At 42.1% G+C, this 24,623-nt stretch overlaps 2 protein-coding genes across 3 annotated transcripts in view; one reads left to right on the top strand and one right to left on the bottom strand.

Annotated features, from left to right (window-relative positions):
- The first annotated feature begins 1,687 nt into the window (after nt 1-1,687).
- LOC133953751 (ubinuclein-2-like) lies at nt 1,688-20,617 on the top strand. 2 transcript variants are annotated; one of them, XM_062387817.1, is made up of 17 exons: nt 1,688-2,287; nt 3,281-3,397; nt 3,825-3,923; nt 4,714-4,824; nt 5,961-6,064; nt 7,919-8,471; nt 10,214-10,284; nt 10,623-10,752; nt 11,842-11,948; nt 12,292-12,402; nt 13,038-13,181; nt 13,967-14,017; nt 14,160-14,202; nt 14,721-16,223; nt 16,301-16,508; nt 16,966-17,034; nt 17,737-20,617. In XM_062387817.1, exons 1-17 carry the CDS (start codon nt 1,946-1,948, stop codon nt 17,781-17,783), a joined length of 3,810 nt encoding a protein of 1,269 aa, XP_062243801.1. In that variant the 5' UTR covers nt 1,688-1,945; the 3' UTR covers nt 17,784-20,617. The 2 variants fall into 2 exon arrangements, with proteins under 2 accessions (XP_062243801.1, XP_062243802.1); XM_062387818.1 differs by lacking the exon at nt 16,966-17,034.
- A 3,032-nt stretch (nt 20,618-23,649) lies between these two features.
- The window catches only part of LOC133953899 (myosin-10-like), a 46,499-nt gene continuing 45,525 nt past the window's right edge, over nt 23,650-24,623 (bottom strand). The window contains exon 45 of the mRNA XM_062388057.1: nt 23,650-24,563. Within this exon, the coding sequence (XP_062244041.1) occupies nt 24,416-24,563 (148 nt within the window). The 3' untranslated portion in view covers nt 23,650-24,415. The remainder of the gene's footprint in view (nt 24,564-24,623) is intronic.

Below are 24,623 nucleotides of genomic sequence, written 5' to 3'. Positions count from 1 at the left end.
CAGCAGAGCTTCACAAATCCTGAGTTTTAGACCCATAAGGTCAGGCTTAGCTAAAGTTACATCCTACAATTAAACCTAAAGGTCAATTTAAACCTTTAAAACTTTACACCACCTCAACATTATACTTGACTACTCCAGAGAAACCCTATACAACCGTTTCTTCATGCTGAGTTTTACACCTGTGATGGAAATTTGACCTGGTGAGACTTCTGAAATAAAGAGATTTGAGAATAATACTCTTTTAATTATAATGAATTCCTTGCCAGGAAGGTCAGACAATCATACAGCATGCGAAGAGCATTCTGCAGAAGGAATGACATCGAAACAGTTGCAGGCCTGTGCTTTTTATGCAGGCGGAGATGTGTGTGTGTGAAGAGTTGAACTACGTGTGTATGTGAACTGAGTGAATAGTAAAATCCCAGGAGATAAGATACAGACACATGCTGAAGGCCTCTTCGAGCTCTTGGTGGGGGGAGACGAGTCTCATATTTTTGGCCCTGATGTCATCTTGGCAGTTACACAAACAGATATAGTATGCATAAGCAGAGATAATATATATCTCTGCTTGATATGATGGTAACATTTTCCGTTACACACCCAATGGTAGTTGAACTGGTCCTAATGCATAAAATTGGTGAAATGTCCTTTCAATTGTAAACTAGGTAACAGGGCAGGATTTACAACCTTGTATGTGGGAGGTGGGTCATTACAACAGGCCCCAACCATAGATTGTTTAGCCCTGGGCCTTGGCAACAGGTTAATCCAGTCACAGTTTCTACCAGAGAACAACAGAAAATGTAAATATCACTGTTGCGCTTAAAAGTGATCGCACCATTTGTTGTAAATAGGAGCATGTCTGGTTCTTCCTATTAAAAATATGTATTTTGGTGGTGTGATGTGACCATCACTGTGCAGAAAATGCATGAGCAGCGTTTGACCCTGGATCTACTGGAGGTGAAGATTTTTTTCTGAACTCACTTTAAATCTGACTTTAATGAGAGTACCAGTGAACATGATGTGTCACATCATATCAGTCCTTGGCTCTGTCCTTCAAAATGTGCTAAAGGTGATTTCAATTCGATTTCTCAATAACCTGCACGCTCTCGTCAAGTTTTGGGTTTTTACCTCCACCAAGGAGACTCGTTTTCACCCTTGTCTGTTTGTTTGTTGGTTTGTAAGTTTGCAAGCAAGTATGCGACAACTGAACAAATTCCCATTAAACTTAATGGAAGGCTGAGGTGTGGGTCAGGGAGGAACCCATTGAATTTTGGTGTGGATCTGGATCAGGGGGGAGATCCAGGATTTATGTTATACTCTCTTTAGTATTGAGAGATAGGAAATTTGTCATGCAATAACTCATTGATCTCAATGAAAAACAAACGGCACATTGAGTTAACGCACAGCTCTGCATTTTCTCCAGCAGACAGACAGGAAGAGAAAAGAAGTGAGAGCTGTGTGTGTGTGTGTGTGTGTGTGTGCGTGCACTTTATAAAGGTCATAATAGTACTAATAGTGTTGTTATTATCGCCTGTTGTGACGGGGGCGGGTTTAAGATCGGGGCAGGCACCGATTGGCTGAGGCGACGCTCCCCCGCCCCTTCCTCGTGTCACGATGGTTCAGTTTGGTGCGTGTGCGCATGCGCAGCGACCCCTCTCTCCTGATATTTTATTTACTCCCGAAACCCAAGATGGCTCCTGTGAATGTCTCGGTCCCATAGCAGATTGAGGATGCGAGGAGCTGCCGAAAAAGCTACTTTTCCGCCACCGTCGCGTCCCGTGGATTAGAGCTCGCATGGTGCGGAGGAGGCCCTGAGCCGTGAGTAGGCACCGAGCAGCCGGCGGAGCTCCGTCTTCAACCAACCGATTCGGAGTAGTTTCGCGAAGTAGCTCGTCTCCTCGCTGTCGCTGTCTGTCCGGAGCGAGGTTCAGGCAGGCGGCTGATCCAAATGGCCGAACCGAGAAAAGTGCAATTTGTCACCCTCTCGGCCTTCGCCGCCGGGACAGCCGCGGAGTCCAGGAAGCGACGGCTGGAGGATGGGGCCGACGTCAGCTTCGGCAGAGCCGGGGAGGTCGAGGCGGCGACCGGGGCAGGAGGTGGAGGTGGCGGCGGCGCTGCTGCTGCGAGCAGCAACGCTCGCCTCGGCCAGACCGACAGCGACGACATGGACAAGGACAAGGCAGGAGGAGCCGAGAGCCGGACGACGATGCGGCTCAACCTGCCGCTGTCCGAGCCCGACGACCGCTCCTCCGTCGAGTTTAATTACGGAGAACTCATCGGGAACCTGCAGGTAGGAAGCCGACTGTGGAAGTGGAGTCAAAGAGGCCGAGTGGAGCTGGTGTAATGGCTGTTGGAAGTGTGAGGACTTGTCATTGCTGAGTGAAGAAGAAGAGGAGGAGGAGGAGGAGGAGGTGGTTTGAAAGTGACCATTAGTCAGCGGCACTGTTGTGTTCTATTTCCACTCATGCGGAGAGTCGACTCTCGCTGTGTTTCTCCAACTTCAGCCGCTCTCTAACGCCCCGGAGCCTTTTTACCAAACACCGCCTCCTGCCCCTTGTCATGCCGACATCAAGCGGATCCTGTGCCGCTACCTGTGTCCTGTTCACGCTGACTTGCCCAGCAACAGCCCGGTCACAGCCATTTCTGCACTTGGGAATGCCACATGCAGCCTGGCCCTGTGGCTGCGGGTGATAGATAGATGAGAGAGCATAGCTGATGATGGAAGTACCAGGATGTAGCATGATGGCAAATGTCAGCGCTCAGGCATCAGACACGGGCTCCTTCTGCATCCTGCGCAGTCTGTTTAGGGCTGAAATGATGTTTTATTCAAAAGGGAATTTGGATTAAAGAAGGGGGGAAAAAAGTTTGTGAACCACAGCATAATCAAACATTTCTTATTGGAATTCATAAGATGATCATTTCTGCACCATGTTTGTTATATTTAGTTGTTTCTGGATTCAGTTATTTTAGGTTTCATGGCAATACTATTACTACTACTAATAATGATATTGATTGTTTCAACTATAGACTCAGCTGTTTAAAATGTATTGAATTAACAATTTTTATGCTCTGCATGTAAACTGGATGCCAGCGTTATTACAAAGATGCCACATGTGCAGGTTATTAATGTTTCATGGCAATAATAATAATATGTAATAGTTAGTTTTCTTTGAGATGTAAAAACATGCACTGTGACACCATGCTGAAGGCCAGCATTGCATCTGTTTTACCCTGTTCAACATGCTTTCGATCTTTAATATAAAATGTTCAATATTTGTTCCAGGCAAAAAAGAAGCCTCCGAGTGTGACCTCAGTCCAGAACCCTAACGACCCCTTCAACTCCGATGAGAAAGAGCGGCTCCAGGTGGAGGCCATGGCGAAAAAGTTTGAAAACAAATATGTGAGTTTTTAGGTTTATAATCATCTGATCATGTTGAAATTATACACTGACTAATACTGGATATATCAACATCTATCTTTAGCTTTTTAAATCTAATGAATATATATTTCAAATAAATTGATAACATAAAGCAAGATTGGAACATTTAACTCAGACAAATGTAATGTTGACACAAATTAACACTCAATTATTAGGCTGATAGCAATATATATATATATAAACATAAATAGATAAATAAATGTCTCTCAATGATATCGGCCTACATATTGGACTGGCCAATTTCACTCAAGTTGTAGTTGTCGACTTTGTACGTTTTAGGAAACATAAAAAAAATCGCTTCAACACAAGGGCCAAATGAAAATGGCCAAATTTAAAATCAACTTATATTTGATCTGAAAACTTAGTATTTGGGTATGTTTTTTTTTAGGGTAATATAGGGAAGAAGAAGAAGGACAGAATGCAAGATTTGGTCGATATAGGCTTTGGCTACGACGACACAGACCCTTTCATCGACAACTCAGAAGCTGTGAGTCTTCTTTGCATTATGATTTTTAACTTATGTGTGTATTTTATTCCCAGGATGTCACTTTCATTTAGTCTGATATCTCTATGTAGTTTTTATAATGACATTGAACCTTCATCTCTCTTCTCCTTCATTACCGGCTGATATATTGGCAGATATTACTCTCCTCTGTTTAAATGTTCATTTCCCTGCTTGCTGTTTTCAATAGCGCATTCAGAGACACTTCTAAAGATAGACACGTGTCCTTAATTAAAACCAACCTGCAACTAAAGTCTAAAATTGTCTTCATGACTCATGAATACATATGTGCTGCCTTCGTCCACACCGTGACATGTATTTGCTTATGTTTTATTGTTTGTTGCTCAGCATTCATTGGATATTTGTCTATAAAGGACATGATACTGCTCTCTGTATTGATTCTCTGCCATAATACGATATTTGTTATTTTGTTTTGATAGCTGTTCTCTCTGCACTCTCCCATTTGCAGCGACTGTTTGACCCTTTTTCTGTTTGGATTTGCTCCATGATGGAAAAATGTTTTCATCTGTGGCCTGAGGCTCTGTGATTCTTCTCAGTGATATTATTTATTTTGGCGCCCAAGTCGTCAATTTTCACCGACCCGCAGAAGAGCCTGGGCTGCTTTGTGAAATCATGATGAAAAACATCAGTCACTCAGCATGTTTTGAAATGGGGAGATGATATCCGCATATCTTTTTAATGTAAGAACATTTCTTGTCTCTGGGTGTCCAGTGATCTTATACCACACCCTGTCTTCTGTTGTTATTTTTCTCAGTATGATGAGCTGGTGCCGGCTTCCCTGACCACAAAGCTGGGGGGATTTTACATCAACACTGGCACGCTTCAGTTCAGAGCTGCATCTGAGTCAGAGGGCGAGGAGGACAAGGTGAGACTACATCTTTGTTTTTATTCATGCTCTTTATGGTTGAGATCGTGAGAAAGGGTTTGTGAAAGCACATATCTACAAGAAATAAGGATTACACATAGTCTGCTGCTTTACTGTATACATAGTTGTTTCTGTCATTTAGCTAATCCTCACTGATGCACATAAAAATACAATTATTTCAGCAAATTATCTGCACCACAAACTGCAGCCGCCAAACTAACCATACATTTTAATGAACACATTATAACCTTCATGACAGGAGGATTTCTAACGCTTCAAGGTTTTCAACAGCCAGTAATGCTGGACTCATGCGTATGCATTGTGTTTATGACGTATAGTGGCTGTACTCAACAACTGGTGGTGGCGCGATTGACATAATGACCAAATTTGTGTCATGCTTGGGACAGACAACATATCTGGCTTTTGTGCCATGATAGCTATCAATTCAATGCTAAAGAGATGTACACGGGGGGGAAATCCACACACCAGCTTAGCCAGCCGCCTCTGCCTTCCATTTTACGTCAAGATAATTCAATTGGCCCGCACCTGCACTTGAAAGTTAGTTTAAGCACAATTTGAATTTATTGACTCTGGTGCTGCATGAAAAAATGCGGTAAGCAGCACAAGCCCCGGCACACATCATAACCACAATGCAGTTCAGTAACACATGCCGTCATCCAAATCAAAGTGAATGAGCACTGTTTCTCTTGATGCCCAAAGTAACTTATTTTGTTACAAAAGTAAGGTAATGCAATTATTGAAGTGTATCTTTTTAATTCATGACATCCCATTTATATATCCTGATCTAGCTGTGACAAGTTCAGGATATTGTAATGTATCACAGAACTTATAAATTTTTTGGTTCAATGCCTAAACGCACTGTGAATGTTTTCTGAGTCCTGCTGAGACACAAGATTGTCTTCTCAACAAGAGCATGATTTTCATTGATTTCAGTGAGATAGCAGTAGATGTTATCTTTCATAGCATCGTGAGGATTTTTTTATGGATACATTGCTACACACACACACACACATAGGCACACAGCACTGTATGTTTCTAAAGCAGAAATGATTGTTTTCCATTGTGCAATGTCGTCATCTGCTTAGACCTACGGAATCTATGTGCTCTTGTTTCAGAAACCAAATGACAACAAGGAACAGCTGATTAAGAAGAGAAAAAAGAAAGAAGTTAACAATCTGGAAGAGAAGAACCCGAAAAAGATCAGAGTACCCAAACAAGGGTAAGAATCATGGCTTCTATTTTTATGGTTGTCTTGTGCCAGCTGGTGAAGGTGGATTTGTGCATTTAAGAAACTTCTGCCATGTCAATAATTCTTGTCATGAGGCCATTTCTTTCCATGCATCTGTAAAATAGACCTTCAGGAAAAAACCTCTCACTTAATCAAATGCATCATTTCCATTAAGAGAAGCGACTGAAAACGTGTCTCTTCAAAATGTCAAAAAGCACATGGCCAAGTATTTTCCTCCTGTGCTTGAAAAGTCAACCTTTTGGACAGACATGGATTTGTAGGCCACTGTGAATATGTGATGACGCATTTGTCCGCTCTTTACTCCGCTAATAATCCACCACCCTGTGTGACATTATACTCCTCTGCCTTTGTGCAAACCCACTCATACATCTATCATGAGGCAGGGATGCTGACTGTGTCTTGCTCTTTTCTGCTGTGACAAGCCAAAGCCTCCTTCTAGAAAACGGTCCATTATCCACGCTCAAATAAGCCCAATACTCCAACATGCCACCATTACGAAAACAACATCCAAAAATAGAAGCAGCTATTCCTATTGTGCTGTTATGAAATGCATAATATATATAGGTGTGTTTGTGTGTCAGCTCTCTCAGCAGACTGCAGGTTAATCCCTCAGAATCCCCACGGTTCCATGCACTTCCCGTGATTCTGACTCGTCTTTGTCAGCGCGTGTTTACGCCTCAGTTTGCCATCTGAAAATGTGTGTTGCTCTATTCGTAGCAGGAATTTCATTTATGGTTTGTCTTGAAATGTCTTAGTTCCCTCCCTGGGATTTATAAGGTGGGCTAGCAGATTTATTAAACATTTACAAGAGTGAAGTTGTCAGGCTCCAGTTCTCACACCTGCCCCTTTACAACAGTTATCAGCAGCTGAATAATCTGTTAACCGATCATAGGTCAGAGTTTGAGGTGGACATCATCTTCCTGCTTAGCTTGTCAACTGCATGAATTTGTATGTATAAGTTGTTGCAAGTTGATTAAATCTATTGTAACATGTTGCAGGACTCTTGTTGAGTACGCCATGTTTTAATTGAGATAATAAAGCATGGTGTACCGCAGAAAAGCTGTGTGACATGTTTAATATAGGGGGACGTGGACTGACGCTCATATTGTCTGCATTCTCAAATAAATAGTTGTAAGTGTACTTGCACTTGTCGACATAACATTTTGATAAAAAAGAAAAAATATAACTGATCGTAGCAACTGCTAGCGCAGCATCTGTGTTGACTTCAGCAGAACAGATGTTTTCTTAAGGCAAAAACAAAATTATATAACTTCTCCCAAAAAAAAAGCAGCAAATATGGGTGTAGGTGCCAGGAATAAGTCTAAGAAGATTTTGAATGTTGGGGTATTATTTGATATTTATTTGTGATCATATTAATTTGGCAGGAAGTAGGTCACATAGGATATGGTTTATATGAGCACCTGTTCACCTTTGTTTGCAGAAAGGGATCGTCTCTGTATTTTTTGTTTACTGCTAGGCTATTATCCATTTGATCACTGTGATTGCTTTAATCTATGATCTTGTGCACATTCCAAAAAGTTGATCATCTTTACTTTAATACAAGTTTAAAACTTTTTTCCCAAACTTTTACACAAAAACTTCTATTAATGTATTTATTTATCCTTTATTTAACCAGTAAGGTCTCAGTGGGACACAATTCAGACAATTTAGATGAAACACACTAGTGAAAGCATCACAAGGATTATTTTATATACATTTAATTTATATTCAATTTCTGCAAATAGATCCCTTCACTTAAATCGTACACACTAAACGTTTAACATTTTGCTAAAAAAGGGGCTTTGTTGTGTTTCACTTCATCAGGGTGACAACTCTCAACCTCCATCGACCGGAGAAAAAGAAGAGGAAGAAGCTGATGAAGGACTCGCTGTATCTGGCCGCCATGCTCCGCCGCTTCACCCGGGAGAAGGAGGAGATGAAGAAAAGAAACCCCAGCATGGCTCACCCTAGTCTGGCAAGAGGCTTGGCTAACAAACCACACTCTGCCAACTCTACGAACCACCCGTTAGCCTCTAACTCTGCCCACCCGCAGGGCAACGCAGCCAGCAATGACCTCTCACTTGCAGACCTCACCTCAGACCCTGCTGTGATGTCACTGCTGGGCTCAGCCAATGAGAAGGAGCTGCAGGATCTCCTAGGCGACTTGGACTTCAGCTTGTCAGACTCTGATCAGCAGCACGCCATAATGGCGGCCAGGGAAAACGGCATTCTGGGAGTTGGTGTTCCGGGTCATAAAACAACAGGAGTAGGGGGCCAAGGGCGCAGCCTGGGATCCTCCAGTGGACTTTTTTCTCCGCCCCCGCTTCCTGATGGACTGCCTGCTCCTCTTATTAAACGCATCGAGGACCTGCGGGCGGTGAGTTGACTGTAGCCTCGCTGTGGGTGGCTGCAATTACCGGCGAAGCCTTTTTATTGAAGTTTAACACAAAGCCAGTCAGAGGAGAAAGTGGCATAAAATGTGTTATTGTTATTATTCAGACCAATAAGAATAGTCTCTTTTCTAAGTATCGGCTCCAGGCATAACCCTGAGGGGTTTTATCTAACAGTAACAGGTCTGGAATTTCAACTTTTGAAGATGTTTTCATGTTCTTGTTGCTCCTATATCTCAGAGCAAGAGAGTCAAACTGTAGCTGAGAAATCTCTTCTAGTTGTTGGTAGAAATGTAGAGAGCGGCAGAGAGAGGAATTTGAAAAGGGGGATGCCAGTGAGGGATTACTGAGGTGATGAAAAGTAAGGAGGAGAAATAAAGAATGAAAAGTTAGGTTTAGCTGTTGCTATAGGTAGGTAGCATATAGGAAGGAGATCATCACTTCAGTTGAGCTGTAGTTTGGTTTATTATGTCCAATATTTCCTCTTAGATCTTGATAGATTTTGGTTTGTTTGTTACAGTGTAGCTGCTACTGTCCATTCACTTTTTACTTAGGAGCTGTTGACATGCAGAGATGAACAAAAGCACAACACGTTTTGCCGCAAGTCCTTTATTGTTTCAGATGAATCAGAAAAAAATCCCTTCAGGCACTTGATGATGCACATAGGTTACCACTGTTTTATACAGAACAGGACACTTCCTGTGATCAGAAGGTGGATTTAACAGTAAAATTGATTATGAGCTAAAACCATGAATTAACGGTAAAAAAAAACTGTGGCTTCACACCACAAGTGAACCACACAGAGTTCCCTCTAAAGCCACTTTCAAACCATGAGATTGGGAAATGGTAGTTTCTGAAATTCACCTTTTGTTCGGATCAGACGCATTCACAACAACAGGAAAATGTCCACAGCATTCAGCCAAGTGGTGTTGTCTGGGTAGATAATACAGGAGACAGGGCATAATGTTCGGGTTTGCGGCAATCACGTGTTAAGACACAACATCAACATGCCCACTCTCTCGTGGGCAATTTCCCAGACATTTTCCTGCTGTCCTCTCCAGTGGGTTCAGTCATACATTTTTCCTAAATTCCTACATTTGTGTCCTCACAGATGCAATTTCCCCAAATTTTTGGAAAATGTCTGGAGTTCAGTGCATGTCTGAAAGCAGCTTCAAGTGCTAGTTTCGCTCAAAAATTCCCTCATTATCTACTCCCCACTATACCCATGAAGGGGCGGGTGAAGTGTTTGACTCCACAAAACCACTTGTTCAAAAGTAAAAATACAACCGAAAAACATGATCAAATGCCTCCATACTGCTCCTGTGGTTGCATCCAAGTGTCCGTAAGTCCCAACATTCAAATTTGACTTGAACTGGCGTCTAATAGGCTGCTGTGATGCATCGGAATAGTGGTGAGTAGATAATGAGTGAATTTTCATTTTTGGGTGAACTATCCCTTCAAGTGGACTGAGACCTCCCGGTTCAGTTGGTTTCCTCATTTAATCTGAGTGATGGAGAACTTTCTCAGCAGTGCAGAGTGGACAGAGTGTATTTATGAGATGTATAGTTAAAATTAGAACTTGGTGTATAAGGTCAGGATCAGGCAGGTGGAGAAGAAGTATTTGTGTCTGTCAGTAATGTCCTCGGAGGCTCAGCCCCACAGATATATGTATATTTATATGTGCTGTATGGAACAGTGCTGTTTGCTGACTCAACCCTTTCTCCCACAGGCCTCGAGGCAGTTTGATCAGGAGGGCAGGAAGAAATTTTTCACCCTGGACATGAATAACATTCTCCTGGAGTGAGTAGGACAGCTTTTAAATCACAGCCAGCCAAATCCCAGCTCACTCTCTCCTCCTCTCTTTCAGTCTTTCTCACTCATTTTCAGCAGATTTCCCTCTTCACCTCTCCTGCTGTCCCTCGGTGTTTCTCCCTTTGTCTGCATTAATGACATGCTACTCATTTCCATTCCAGTCTCTTGTTCCTCCAACTTTATTTATGTTCATCCTCCTCCTCCTCACTCCTCCGTCACTGCCCTTCAGTCCTCAGTTACTCTTTTATTCTTTATCTCCCTCACCACATCCCGTCCTTTCCCTTGTGTACCCCACCATGCTGACTTCTTCCTCTTCCTCCTCTCAGTATCGAGCTTCAGGTCCAGGAGCAGCCTCGCGAGGCGCGTACAGACATCTACTTGCACATGGAGGCATTTGTGCCGTGCAACAAAGAAGCCCTCCTCAAACGGCTGAAGAAGCTCAGCCTCAACATCCAGGTGAGTGAGGAAGTGAGGAATCCCTCCACATCACATTGATTTAGGATGTAAGTGGAAAACAAATCTTTCCTGCGGATGTGTGTTTGATAGCTTACTAGAAGTTAGATTCAGGGAAGGCTAAATCCTCGGTACATAAGGAAGATATCAGAAGTGCAGTCTCCAAATGGATTCATGTATCATTACTTTTGTTAAATTTTGTAGAGGATTAGAATTGAAGCTTTGCTAGAATAAAGTCCACATTGAGTGTAGAGAGGAACAATTATCTAAGATTAGACATTAAACCAGTGGTCGTCAGCTGGTGGATTACAGGCCAAAACTGGGCTATTTTTTTCGATATATTGCACTGACACAAACTTTCATATGTACCGTAGGTTTTGATATGAGTCACGGCAGAAACCTTCATAGAATCACTTATTTTTCAGGAATTTTGCCTACAAAGTATAAATGTGAAAATGTTAGTTTCTGCCTGCAATGCTTTATTTTGGGCTGAATTAAAGCGCTTTTCATCTGAAAAGTTGGTCTGAAAATTGTGATGCTCTCTTATCAGGCCTCTGAAACAGTGGCCAAACTGTGATGGACCCCTGGTATCTTTCGCAGCCTTCTTGATATTTTTGAAGTGATCTAACTTGAGCACTTTTCAAAGTTTACTGTTCACATATGCCGAACTTTCCAGGAGATTGTCTTGGTCAGATGCGTTTACAACAATAGGAAATTGTCTGGAACATTCAGGCAAGGGGAGGCACTTGGGTAGTGCATGCATGAGACCAAACATGACAGACAGACAGCTCGAAAGCTACCTTCTCTGCCTCAGTGGTTAATGTGCAGGGATCTCAGTGTCGCCAGATAAGTGCAACAACGACTGACTCTGACAAACAGGCTTCCAAATGTCTTTTGTCATGGTCCATTAAAGTTGAAGTAGCATTATTGACCAAATACATCAACACACTGTCCCTCTGTTTTTTCTTTTTAACTTTCTTTTGTTTATCTCCTTGTTCTTTTAATTTTTCCAAACTGTTGCTGCTTTTACCTTTTCACTACCTCCTGCTCACTCTGACTTCTAACTCTTCCTCCTCCTCTCGGCTCCTTCAGGATGACCGAGTACGGGCACCACTGTTGCAGCTGAAGCTGGCAGTGTGCAGTGTGATGCCAGAGCAGATAGCGAAATACAACATGGACTGCATGGCCAAGGTTGCAAAGTGAGTAGCCAATTTTTTCTTTCAGAAAACAGTTGAGTAAACAACTTTGTCTGGACTATCATTTTCTACTGCTTCCTTCCTTTTAAACCAATAGAAAAGCACCTCTAAACAATTGTTCCAGTAAATGTTTAGAGAATAGTTACAAATTGTATTCGAATTTTAGCCCACATGTTTTTTGAAAGCTTGGTGTCCACAAAGTTATTCCATTTTATCTGGACACCCAGACCATACAAACACAAGAATGTGATTATTATTATTTAAAATTGTAAAATAAAGTTTCTTCAAACATTTGTTTTATGTATGTGTGTTTGTATGTTATTGACTGTGTGTGTATGTCCTGCAGGCAGCAGTCAGAGGAGGGAGATAAGAACGGCTCTGAGGAAGAGGATGAGGAGAAACCTGGGAAAAGGGTGATGGGCCCGAGGAAGAAGTTTGTCTGGGATGATAAACTCAGGTAAAGATGTAGCTGCAGTTTGTGTTTGGCACGTGATGATTTGACACTCTATTCTGAAGTGTTCCCTCCAACCCTCACTTTTATCTTTCCTGTCCCCCTCCATCTTTGTAAACTTACACAAGCCTTTCAAATTCCTCAAAGTTTCTGGGATGGACAAAAATAAGGTCTTGAAAGTTATGCAAATCAATTAGGGTTGAAATTAAGTAAAACTGTCAGTATTAGTGGGTGAAGTCTCAGGATAAACATCCTCAGGAAAACCTGCTATTGTTTTGTATATAGAATAATTTTTGAATATTTCAACAGCATTTCTTCACTTCCTTTGTATAAATCCATGACAGATTTATTTCTTCAACAAACCTCCTGATCCTTATGTCTTTGAGGAAGTTCCTGAATTTCATGTCCTCATGAAAGTGGAAATATTGAATAAAGAATCAGTGGTCAATGAAAAGACAAAAACCTTTGCAGGTACTTTTCAGTCATCATCCATTTTCTCAACAACGTTGACATTTTAGGACATTTTTTCACAAAGTGATTCTCACAATTGACTCCCTCAGTCATATGTGCTCTGCACCTGCAGCCTAGTTTAGATTTTAATAGTCTTGAATGTGTTTCATTGGAGATGTGTTTTTTTGCAGGAACCTACTGTGCAGCCTGGTGCGAGTCAAGCTGAGCTGCTATGACATGGAGAACCAGTGCTCTCTGTCTGTGGAGGAGTACCTCAAGGCCTTCTTAGAGAATGAGGTCAAACCACTATGGCCCAAGGGTTGGATGCAGACCAGGTCTGTGTGTGTGTCTGTGCATTTACTGGCTCAGACTAATTTTTTCATCACTAGTTTCTATAGAAAATCATTTCAACCGAGAATGGGTGCCTTGTAGGTTTTAAGGTTTATTGATTTCAAAACCTTTAAGCTAAGGTTGTACAGAATTGAATATTTTGAATGATGAGTGATGAGGTGTTAAAGAGTAAAGTCTTGCAGGGATACAACACTGAAAAACTTTAGCTTTAAAAGTTTCATTTAGAAATTGAATTCAGAGCCTGTGACTATTGGGCTCAATTAACATTTTCTTTTTTTAAGAAAATGTACATTTACCCTAGTTGCAGATTCTTAACTGCAGGTGTTTGGGAATTCACTGAAATCACAGCAAAAAAAACAAAATAAGTTTGCACAGGGCAGTGATAAAGTCCTGCAAAGGAAACAGGAAGAGGTATAGGATATAAACTGCTCAGCACATGGATCCATCCAAGGTTGTACAGAGCTTGTAATGCTGCGTAATGAGATCCGAAGGTAGAATCAATCGATAGTAAAACGCCAACAACCAATAGTTTTGATCTCATTGAGATGTTAATAAGACTAGTTTAAAAGCTGTTAAAATTATTATAACAGACACAAATCATAAAAACAACACTCATTCCTATTTGGGCTGGAAACTTGTGGCTGTTATCATGTGCAGTGTAGCTAATTCGTGATGTAGGAAATACTGTGTTTGTTTGGGTCAATTAGGGTCTCAGCCGCAAGTGAATGCACTCACTGTTGATGGTGTTCTTTGTGTTTCTCCTGCTCAGGATTTTGTTTAAGGAGAGTCAGGCTGTTCACAGTCACCTCACTGGAAACCTGTGAGTATGAACTTTATCTCAAACAACTAGTGTTTCCTCACTCACACAAACTACTGTGGGATTTTTCAAAGACTGATCTTGAATTCAAAGTGTAAATGGAAAAAGGCTGAATATTCTTAATCTTCTGGTGTTTTTTTCACAGTATCAAAAGGAGAATGGTACCTGGGCCCAAGGCCAAAGCCAAGGTGAGTGATAACTCAGACCATGTCTTGTATGTTATCTAAAAAGTATCACACCATTGTATCACATTTGCTCAGTTCTGGATACAGATTTACTCTGATTAATTTCATATAATATTACGGCCTGTAGCCTACTTCAACAGCTGCTGTGGCTCATTTTGTATAATGCACATTTCCACTAGTTTCATCAGTAATACAGAAGAGCCATGTTATACTCACCATTCTGCTGCTCCAAGCTTTGATTTCAATGATTCCACCTAATGTTCTTTGAATTTATATTGTGCTACTGGCAACAAAATTCATCACTTTGTGATGTTTTTTTTGTACATTAAAAGCCTAACATAAAATTAAGTCTATAAACATTTTCAACAAGACAACAGATAAACCGTGTTGATGCTGATTTGAATTTCTTTAACTGATGAACAAATGAAATTAGTTTTTTTCTGATGTTACTGAGTAAACTTGAGAATAAACCGGTCATTCTCTTTGTTACTAATGCTCAACAAACCTATTGTGTTCTTCAGGAGGGTCTCTGGATCCACAAGCCACCTTTCACCATGATGTCCACACCATCTCTGTCCACCTCCACATCCGCTTTGACCTCCAACCGCCAGCCCCCCTCCTCCTCGCCCTCGGAGCCCATCTGTCTATCGGACTCCCTGGATGAGGATCTAACCGCTCCCTCTCTGGACTCCATCTCCCACGCACTGGCCCTCCTCAGCAATGCATCCAAGGGCCTTGGGTTCTCAGACAGCCCCTTGTCGCCCCCACCCCTGCAAATACCCACCACCTCTCCTCCTCCCGTCACCCCTCACTACCCTGCAGCGTCTCAGCTCTCTGCCTCGGTTGCATCCACGACTCAGCATCATTCCCTTTCTAAGGTGGAAGCCGCTCCACTGGCAGCTGGGTCTGCTGGGAATTTGCCAATAACAATAACAATGCTACCAAGCTCCTCTTCTACCTCCTCTTCCTCGTCTTCAGCGGTTTCCTCAATGGCTCGCGTGCAGGCTACGGGCCTGTCATTGGCCCCCAGGACTACAGATGCAGCCTATGGTCCGATCAAAGGATCCGCCATCGTGAGTCAAGCCCAGAATCAGAGACACGTTACCTTGGTATCACCCAGTCACAGAACAAGCTCCATGATGGGCGGGATTAGCAAAATGCACCTACACCCCTCCCCATCACCTCAGAGGCAACGGCCTCCGCCCACAGCTTCCCCTCTGCTGCCCCCCCATCAGAAGGGCTTCATTAGCCCTGCGGGGATACTGGGAACTATGGGAACTCTTCAAGGACTTGCTAAGAGCAGTGCCAAAGCCGGTAGCAACGGCAGCACCGTGAGCAACAGCATCACACCTTCTTCCTCCCCCTCATCCCAGTCACACTCCAACTCTACCTCCCACCCCAGTCTGCAGTCCTTCTGCCCCTCTGCCCCAGTGGTGTCCTTGCCATCCCCCATCTCCCATACCTCACACTCATCCCAAGCTAAATCTCACACACACCACCACCACCAGTCCAACTTCATCACACCCATGCAGGCCACCATCACAAAGTCCTCCCACAGCAGCAACTCCTCTTCCATTATTAAGCTCACCCCTCGGCCACCTGCGCCCACTCCACCTCCATCCTCCTCCCCTTCCCCTTCATCCTTGCTCCCATATGGACATCGCATAATCACCAATCAACATCAAAAACATCCGTACGCCCCCAAAAACTGCAGGCTGCCCTTCAGCGTGTTGGGCAGTGGGCAGATGAAGCAGACACAGGGCAGTTGTAGCTTTGTTGGAGGTCAGAAACCTCAGTCCTCCACGAGCAGCAGTAGCATCAACAACTTCAACAACAAGGGAGTGGTGTCAGTTGTCTGCAGTCGCCCAGACAAAGCACCACCGTCTTCTTCCCCTTCAGTCTCAGCCAATCATGTGCCGAGGCAGAGGGTGGCAGGTGGGGTCAACTCTGGCTCGAATGCGGGAAACGGCTGGATGGCTTCAGGAACTCTGGCCTCGTCCTCCACAACGTCACACCTCTCACAGGTTAGTGCTCATTCTAGTGAGAAGAATATGAACCAAAGTACAAGAGAACATAATCTGACCGCATGTGGTTTCTGCAGGTAACAACAGCAGGCCCCTCCCTCCTCTGCAGCCCCTCCACTCTGCCCATGGGCTTTGGCATGTTGGGAGGTCTGGTGCCCGTCTCACTACCCTTCCAGTTCCCCCCCCTGCTCAATTTCAGCCCTCCTGGAGCGCCAGGGGCTGCTGGCATGGGCGGGGCCCCCAGCTCCAACTCAGGATACCCCCTATCACAGAGCGACCTAATTGGTGAGCAGACACACAAGTCACATGTAGTGATTTTTCGTGGTGTCTTGTAGTAACAAAGGTTTGATATTGTATTTGGTAATAGAATTGTTTCTGCGCTGTGTGCTGCTGTGACTTATTTCTTTGTGCCTTTTACAGTATAAATTAACACAAATTTTTTGTTCACATGACTATGAAGATTTATGAGAATATACTGAGAATGAGGCAGGATGGTTTTAACCATAGACAGTGTATTAAGATGGACGACATGAATGCTCCCCAAGAACCAGCAATGTCTCTCACATTTGTTCTCTCCATCTTTTGTGTCTGTCTCCGTCATCTCAACCTTTTGTACTCGTGCTCCTCGCTGCCACTTCACTTTGATCCCCTCTTCTCTCTCTCGTTGCTTCCATTTGACCCCCCCCCCCCCTCAATTGTTCTCTCCTCTCATCTGTCCATCCTTCCCTCCATCTCTCCTCAGATCTGTATAAGAGTCTCCAGTCAGGGTCGCAGGCTGCCTTACCTCCTCACTTGCAGCTTGCTTTCTCAGGTAATTTGCATTTCTCCTCCTCGCCCTGACCTCCATTTATCTGTGTCAGGTCGACCTGTTGTCCCCTGCTCAGCTGCTGTGTTGTTTGTGTGTCTCTGTTCTTGCTTCAGTGTTGTTGTTGTTGCCATGTCTCTGGCTTGTCCTCTGTAGCTCAGGCTACAGTTGGTAAATCACTCAAACAACCACAAAGATATAACAAGTAAAATAGATGCAAAATGCCAACAAAGACTGAAAAATACCAAACAAATGGCCAGAAGTAGCACAAAGAGATACAAAATAAATAGAAATAAACAGATGTAAATGAATGTTAGACGACACAGACTCATAACAAACACTAAGACGATTTTACTTGTCTGCGCCTCAGGGACAGTTTCCCATTGACCTGTGTACATACTGATGGATTTAATTTGATAACAATAAAAAATATTGATCAATACATTATCTTTCATAATGAACACATATCATAAAAACGTAACGTTTAAGCTATTGATGACTTTATTTTATTTGTTATTATGCATTATTTCTAATTTCCTTATATTACCGTCTAACATTGTACACTGCATACAGTATATTATATATGAGTATAAAGAATTTACCTATATACTGGTATATATGTGTTGTATAATATGTGTTTCTTGCAGGAAAAACTTTTTCTCATCAACCTGAGTTATTAATATGAAATCTGCGTCTTTCTTCACGCAGATGCGAACCAAAGCCAGGGAGGAGACGTGAAGAGGAAATCCCAATGACCAATAGCAGCACAGTAGACAGACACCAGTGGGGTGACATCACCACCTCCTGGACACTTCCACCAATAGAAATCTTCACTTGGAGTGACAAGTGATGTGGTATGAGGGGGGCGGAGCTCCACTGCCTCTTTTAAAAAAACGGACCTATAGGAGAATCAGTTCATCCTCGCCACAATGGCAATGATGATTTAATGTAACTGTATTTTCTAATGAACCGGGTATGAGAACAAGACGGCGTGAATGACGAGAACACTTACCTTTGTTCGGCTTATTTTTGTTAAATTTTTTTTGTCGACATGTTTACATATGACAGACCTTGATCACTGTGGAATGAGCGTGAGCGAGGTGGTGGCAGTACAGACGAGAGTAGTAGTACGCTACGTAATATAATTTGTATTTAAGCTTATGCGGCGTAACAGGACTCTTGTCCTTGCAGTACAAAAAGAAAAAAGAAAAACAGACTGAATAATGATTTTTATTTTTCTGTCTTTTGTCTCAGATGTGGGACTTTGTTGTGTCTGTAGAAATTTTGTTGGTCACCTCTGCTCCCACAAATGACTGTTAAGTAGTAGCTTAAATTAATATTGATAAATTATTTGTAATTTACACAGGGACATGTTATTGTGTGTGTGTGTGTGTGTGCGCTATAGAGAGAGCTAGCGAGCGAGCATTGAAGTTGATTTGAATGTGTGTATGTACATAGAAATACACAATATACTGTTAATTTCTTTCCAGATAATTCTGTATGAAAGGGCAAGGACGTGTAAACCCCCCTTTTCACAATAACGAGTGAGTGTATCTGATGCCCCTCTCTCGCTCAGTGTGTTTTTGGTGCTGTTTAATCACACTGGACCTTTTCTGGAAAAAAGACTTGAATTGAAAAAGTTTCGGGCTCCTCTTCTGGAGAGAGGGGCTCCCTGTGAGAGAGGGGGAAACGTCAAGATTGTAGCCTACTTGAATTGTTTAATTTTTTTCTTCTCTTTTTTCTGTGATTTAAGATTTTTCATTTACTTTCTCTGCTTATTGACTCAAACCAACTAAATATAACACAACGCCTTAGTTTGTATTGATAAAGTGTGAAAAAGATCTATGCAGGACTGTAAACGCTCAATGCAAAAGTGCAAGTTGTCGCTTGGCTTTCAACCTCTACTCAACCTATCAGCACGTTTTTCTTTCTTTTTTTGTTAAGTTGTGAATGCTTGTAGATGATCTTGTTGTGACACTTGAGACTCCTTCATTTCATTTCACGTGTGTTCAGACGGACTGGGAAGTGAATTTAAGAAGCAGACTCTTTGCACGCAAGATCGTGGCAAAGATGCGATTAAGTACAAGGTGCAATTCGGCCTCAAGATGTGTCTGTGTGAATTAAATGTTTCTGCTTTATGCCACATTGACACGATGATGCTGCTTTTACGCAATGGCAGCAGAAGTGTGCGAGTGTTCACGCATTATTCCAATATTCCCATGTCTGCGACTTCATGAGCTCACAATTCAAGATGCTGTGTGATGTAGGGCAACACAACATGGCCTACGATTATATTTATGTGACGATAAATGTCACATCTCCTCACTGTGCTTACACAATGAATAAGCATTCCATTGATATATTGAATCTATTGTTTTGCGCACTGACAGTAACTGTATGTTACTGTATCATTAAATGAGTCAAAATGGCGACGTTAAGCGGCCATATTTGTTTGTTTTCAGGCTCTTACATATCGGAGCACACTCGGATGTATCAGAGCTTTCAAGGAGAAAATTTGTTTCCCAGTTGTAATTACATCTGCGGGTAACAAATGTTTTTTACAAGTTGTCACTTGTAAACTCTACGTCATGTCTGCGGCTACCTGGACCAATTAGCATCTTTTGCTCAAGTTGTATAGTGACAATACAATTAGCTGAATGTGCTAACAGTCTGTCGATATGTTGGTTACAATATTTTCACAGCGTTAAGCAGAGATATTCTGAGGAATAAGTTGGAGATTTAAACTTGTTTCTGACACTAATGATTCAGCTAGTTTTACAGAAGCAAAACACTTTTTTTTTTTTTTTTTTAAATGTCTGGTTAAACTTAATGATGAACTGCTAGAAATTACACAAGTAGCTGACTAAAAGGGAATTTGAGGCTTCTAACTGGAGTAATGTGTGAACATTTCCATCCAAAGGTTTGTTTTTCATGGGCAAAGTCTTTTTGGACAAAGGACTTTATAAAAATACTTTAACGCACAGAAACAAGAACTAAAAGAGAGAACTGCTATAAGGAAACAGAGTTTGGCAGCTGAGTCAAACACAGACGCAGATCAGCTGAAATGTTCTCTGCGTATGTTGGTGACTTACAGCGAAAGTCGTGGCGTCTAAAACAGGCAACAATTCCCCTCGCTGTCGGTCTGAACACCGTGATGGAGAAACCCTCCCTCTGTTAAATACCTCCGTTAACAAAACCGTTCTTCCTGAGTCTCTCCTACTTCTTCCCCACCCTCCCCTATGTGTGTTGGACCGACCCGCAGCGCCGAGAACGACGCCAAAGATTGCTACTGTTGTCCTTTTTTAGATGGGGTGTTGCTGGTCAGCATGTGTGAGTGTGTGTGTGTGTGTGTGTGTGTGTATGTATGGGATTTGACTTTTCTCCCCACAACCGTAAACCCATGAGTGTCCTAGTGAAGTCGTGACTGGAGCAGTGGGTGACATCTTCTAAATTGTGTTTTCTTTGGGGGGTTGGGGGGGCGGGGGATATAAATTACATTTCGTGGTTAACTGGTTATAATAATTTAATTTGGTCGTTTGTAGATTATTTTTGTGTGTCAGTTATGAAATTAAACAAAACAGGTGGTTTTCACGATGACTGTTATTGACTTGTTTCTTTACAAAGCTTTCAGACTCGCACCTGCTATTTTCACATGCTTTCCATTGGCTGGACTGGATGAGGTGGGTGGGGCTATGTGAACTGCAAAAACCTTTAGAGGGCGCCAGAGGAAAAGGATTTGAGTGTTGATGATTGTTTTGTTTCATTTCAGTTTAATGTTTTCTAGTTTAATGATGTTTTATACAGAAGAAAAGCCTTCTAGAACAATATCACTGAAATAGTGACGAGTCCCATGGAGAAGTAGAAGGCCGCTCCCCTGGAGTTACATTGGCCCTGAAGTGCAAAACAAAATGACAGAATTAATCCCACCTTGCTGCAGAGGGCGCTGTTGCTTAGTAAATGTCATATAGTGTTGCTTTAAATATCAGAAATAAATTCCTTATTATTTTGTTAGTTATGTGATGATATTGTTTATATTTCACTTTATTAAACGTCTCTTTTGCCTGTTTCTATAACAGAAATTCACTAGTATAGATTCTGCTTCCTGGCGCAGGCCTCAGCATTCAGCTCCAAAAACAAACGACAACAGTATCGCAGCTACAATGAATGTTTTTATTTTCCTTTTACAAAAACAAAGCAGAACAAAATGACCATCTAGAAATACAGATAAACAAGAAATAGTAAGATGGGGAGTATTTGCAATCCAATGCCTGGTTGTCAACAGCCAGCTGGATAATAATAATAATAATAATGAAAGTGAGTTAACTACTTGTGGATGTTAAAGCTTCCAACCAAATGGAATCCTGTGCAGTGCACTGCTTCCCAAAATAATACTTACCTTTGAGTGGTTACAGAAAAAAATGTAAGCGTTTTTGTTCAAAAAGAAGTTTGGGACGTGCAGCTGCAGAGGGCTCTGCTTCTACTGCAGTTAATCACAGCACTGTAATACCAGTTCTAACAAGGAAGTTCTTATGAACATAACACAGCAAATATGATAAGAAGCATGGCAACGATACCAAAGAAAAGATTTGGACGCACGGATTTTATCTCCGGGTTTTGTCTCCCATCTATAGTAAAATATTTTGCTCCTTCATGTTCCTAATTAGTGTCTAAGGCACTTGTAAAGAAACATAGTTAATTGTTAAAATTTGAGTGAAGGGCAAAGGGTCGACCAGCCTAATCGGCATATTCAGAAAAAGAATGAAACCAGGAAATAAAACCGCTGAATGGTGGATGGATACGGGTACGAATCCCCTTCCACATAAACCCTGTAGTGGTTCGACTGATTCACTTTAAATCTGTATTTCAACAAGAGCCTGCTTTCACCTCAGTAACGATGCAAGTGAAACAGAACTTGGGTTCAAGTTGGGAGGAAAGAATAAGAGAAACTTCCTGTCACTACCTGTCTGTCAGTCGTCTGAAGTCAGGCTTCAACTCGTACAATCATAGCACAGACAAGTCCCATTGTGTTCATCTTTACGTTTTATTATAACAAACGTGTCACAGAGCTGCAAATTAAAGGTAACATCCAAGGGCACAAACTGCTCACCTTTTGGAGGAGGAAACCGTGTGGAGGATTGAGTCCTCTGCAGGTTCGGCTCTGGCCTGGCCTCTCTCTCTCTTTCTCTCTCTCCCCATTCAACTCTGTCCGTTCAATAAAGGCTTAATGCCCCCAAAGTATCTGAAAAAGTAAATAAATCCAGGTGAATTTGAAAAAGCCAAAAGGTTATTGAATTCTCTTCTGAAAGTATTACAACAATCCTGAAGACTAATCCAACCATCTGGATGAAAAGTTATTCTGCATGGTAAAGAAGTCGGCATGGTAGTGCTGAATACAAAACTCCTGTACAGAATAAAATGATCAAAATATCTTTAGAAGAATTTGAGATTTGAGTCCACATCTCCATGACAACTTCAGCAACAGCACTAATGCACATTTTTATGTTTCCCCTATATTCGAATCAGAAATGACAAATTACATTTTGCTTAAATTTAAAGCAACACCATATCGTTTTTTTTAACCTCAAGATAAAGGGTTTAAAATAATTTTGATGGTACACATACTTATAGTAGGTGGAATGGTCTCTCTATCACTGCCACAGTGCTCCTGGAACACCTGGAGTTACGCTATGTAACTGGGGTAACCGTGCAGGATCATTTGCAACAAGCTACACGGCGTAAGAGAAAGTGACATTGGAAGAAACAGAGTAAGACGGAATATCAGACGGTCTTTTGATCTGTGGTGAGAGGTAAAAGATACAGAAGGATGCACGACCGGTGCCAACCTGGTTCATCATCTGTAGGGGGCGACAGGCGAGCTACACAAAATAATATATCGGAGGATGGTAAAAAGATTGTGGATGTTTTAACATGTCCTTGTCCCGGTGCTGCTGATGTTCAGTGTGTTTGTGTGTGTGTGAGACAAAGAGAGAGAGAGGAAGTGTTCACAGCTCTACACTGAAGCAACAGCCCACAACACTAAGATCTTTGTTGTGTACATTTTTTATCATTTATGAAACGGGACAAATATAGTATATATCTAGTGCATTTAGACTGTATTAGCCTATACACAATGCCCCCTTGATGCTTTCATCAAATAAAACTATGCAATATATTTTAGAAAAATCTTGAATCTTGACAACACTCTACCATGTCAGTTGTTATGGTTCTTTAGCTTTTGAGGTTGTCACAATTCTTACATTGTGTTGCTTTACCATAAATGAAGTAACCATAAAGTATATACATACTTTGTTTGTTTGAATTAGAAAATAGTCACTATTTCGGGAAAAAGGTTAAAAAAACAGTTTCCATGAAATATTAAAAGTTAAAAAACAAATCTTCGAGTGCTTTTAGACATCTCACCAACGCTGGCTCATGTTCTAAATGTTATCATGCAAAGAATGGAGTATTTTCATCCAGATGGTTAAATAAGAAAAAACACTTCAGAACAGATGTTAAGTGCTAAACAACCTTTTAAGTTTTAAAAGATTGCCGGGAATTTATTGACTGACTCAGCTCGGTGACGTGATCGTAATAATACAAACTGGGACACAAACACTGAAATGTAGTGAGAAGATCATTATTATTAATCAGTCTCAATTTCTAATCAAAGTACACATGTAAATCTAAGCTGTAACCATTTAGTGTCACTGAGTGAGCACTTTAGTGTTTCCAGTAAGAGCTTTTTTTCCCTGTTGGTTTCCAGTTAAAAATTCAAACATCTTCATGTGCAGTTCTGTGCATTTAACAACATATCCAGTCGGTCCAAACTGGATTATGAAATACTCGATAACCAGTGTGGTCAACAGCGCAGAGCAGTTAACCTTATGAGCTCTGAGATTCCTACTTAAAACCTCAGTGAGACATTCCTTCGTTAATCGTTGAGATGAAGTAACAGAGAAAATAAAACACCTTTATGTGACAGTAATACATTTTCAATTTAGTCCACTTTGTTGTTTTGCAAGCCCCGAGATGTTAGTCGTTCCTGTAGTGTTGCAGTCCGTACATCAGAGGGTGAAGTTGTGATGCTAAGAAGATACATGGCTGACAGATGAACCAGGACAAGCAGCTTGCTGAATGAGAGCAGAGTAAGGCAGAAATGTCCGTTTGACCCCTGTGCCACTCCAGGCCTGGAGGTTTTACTTCGGGGGAGGGCGGTGGTTTTTCCCTGCAGTGTTAACTGATACAAAAAGGGCAGAGTCGCACTGCCGGGGCACTCTGCCGAGGATGACTTGGTGGGGGGGAGGAGTGGGGCAAGGGTCACAGGTGAATAAGGTGAGCTGGAGGTGGGGAGTGACAAGGAAAAAGCGAGGAATGAGTGTAGCTGGAATCACTCGGCGTTGAGGGTTGGAGTCTCGTTGAAGTCGCTGGCTCGACTGTCGGCGTCGTCATCTGACATGTCGACAGAGGCACCGTCCAGATTGAGGTTGCGGCGGCCTGAGCGGCTGGAGGAGAAGCTGCTGACCGGACCCCCCCGCCTGGCCAAGAGAAATCAATTGAAAATCTTAAACCTCTGCTGCATGAAGGGAGAGGATCAT

The sequence above is a fragment of the Platichthys flesus genome, chromosome 5 (genome assembly GCF_949316205.1).
Source record: "Platichthys flesus chromosome 5, fPlaFle2.1, whole genome shotgun sequence".
NCBI lineage: Eukaryota > Metazoa > Chordata > Actinopteri > Pleuronectiformes > Pleuronectidae > Platichthys > Platichthys flesus.
This window is presented reverse-complemented; position numbering and strand designations above follow the sequence as displayed.

Excerpts from the sequence above, each read along its gene's own strand:
- LOC133953751 (XM_062387817.1), top strand. The coding sequence starts at position 1,946 with ATGGCCGAACCGAGAAAAGTGCAATTTGTCACCCTCTCGGCCTTCGCC. Across the intron at positions 3,398-3,824 it reads AAAAGTTTGAAAACAAATAT|GGTAATATAGGGAAGAAGAA; the intron begins GTGAGTTTTTAG and ends GTTTTTTTTTAG. Across the intron at positions 16,509-16,965 it reads ATCACAGAGCGACCTAATTG|ATCTGTATAAGAGTCTCCAG; the intron begins GTGAGCAGACAC and ends ATCTCTCCTCAG.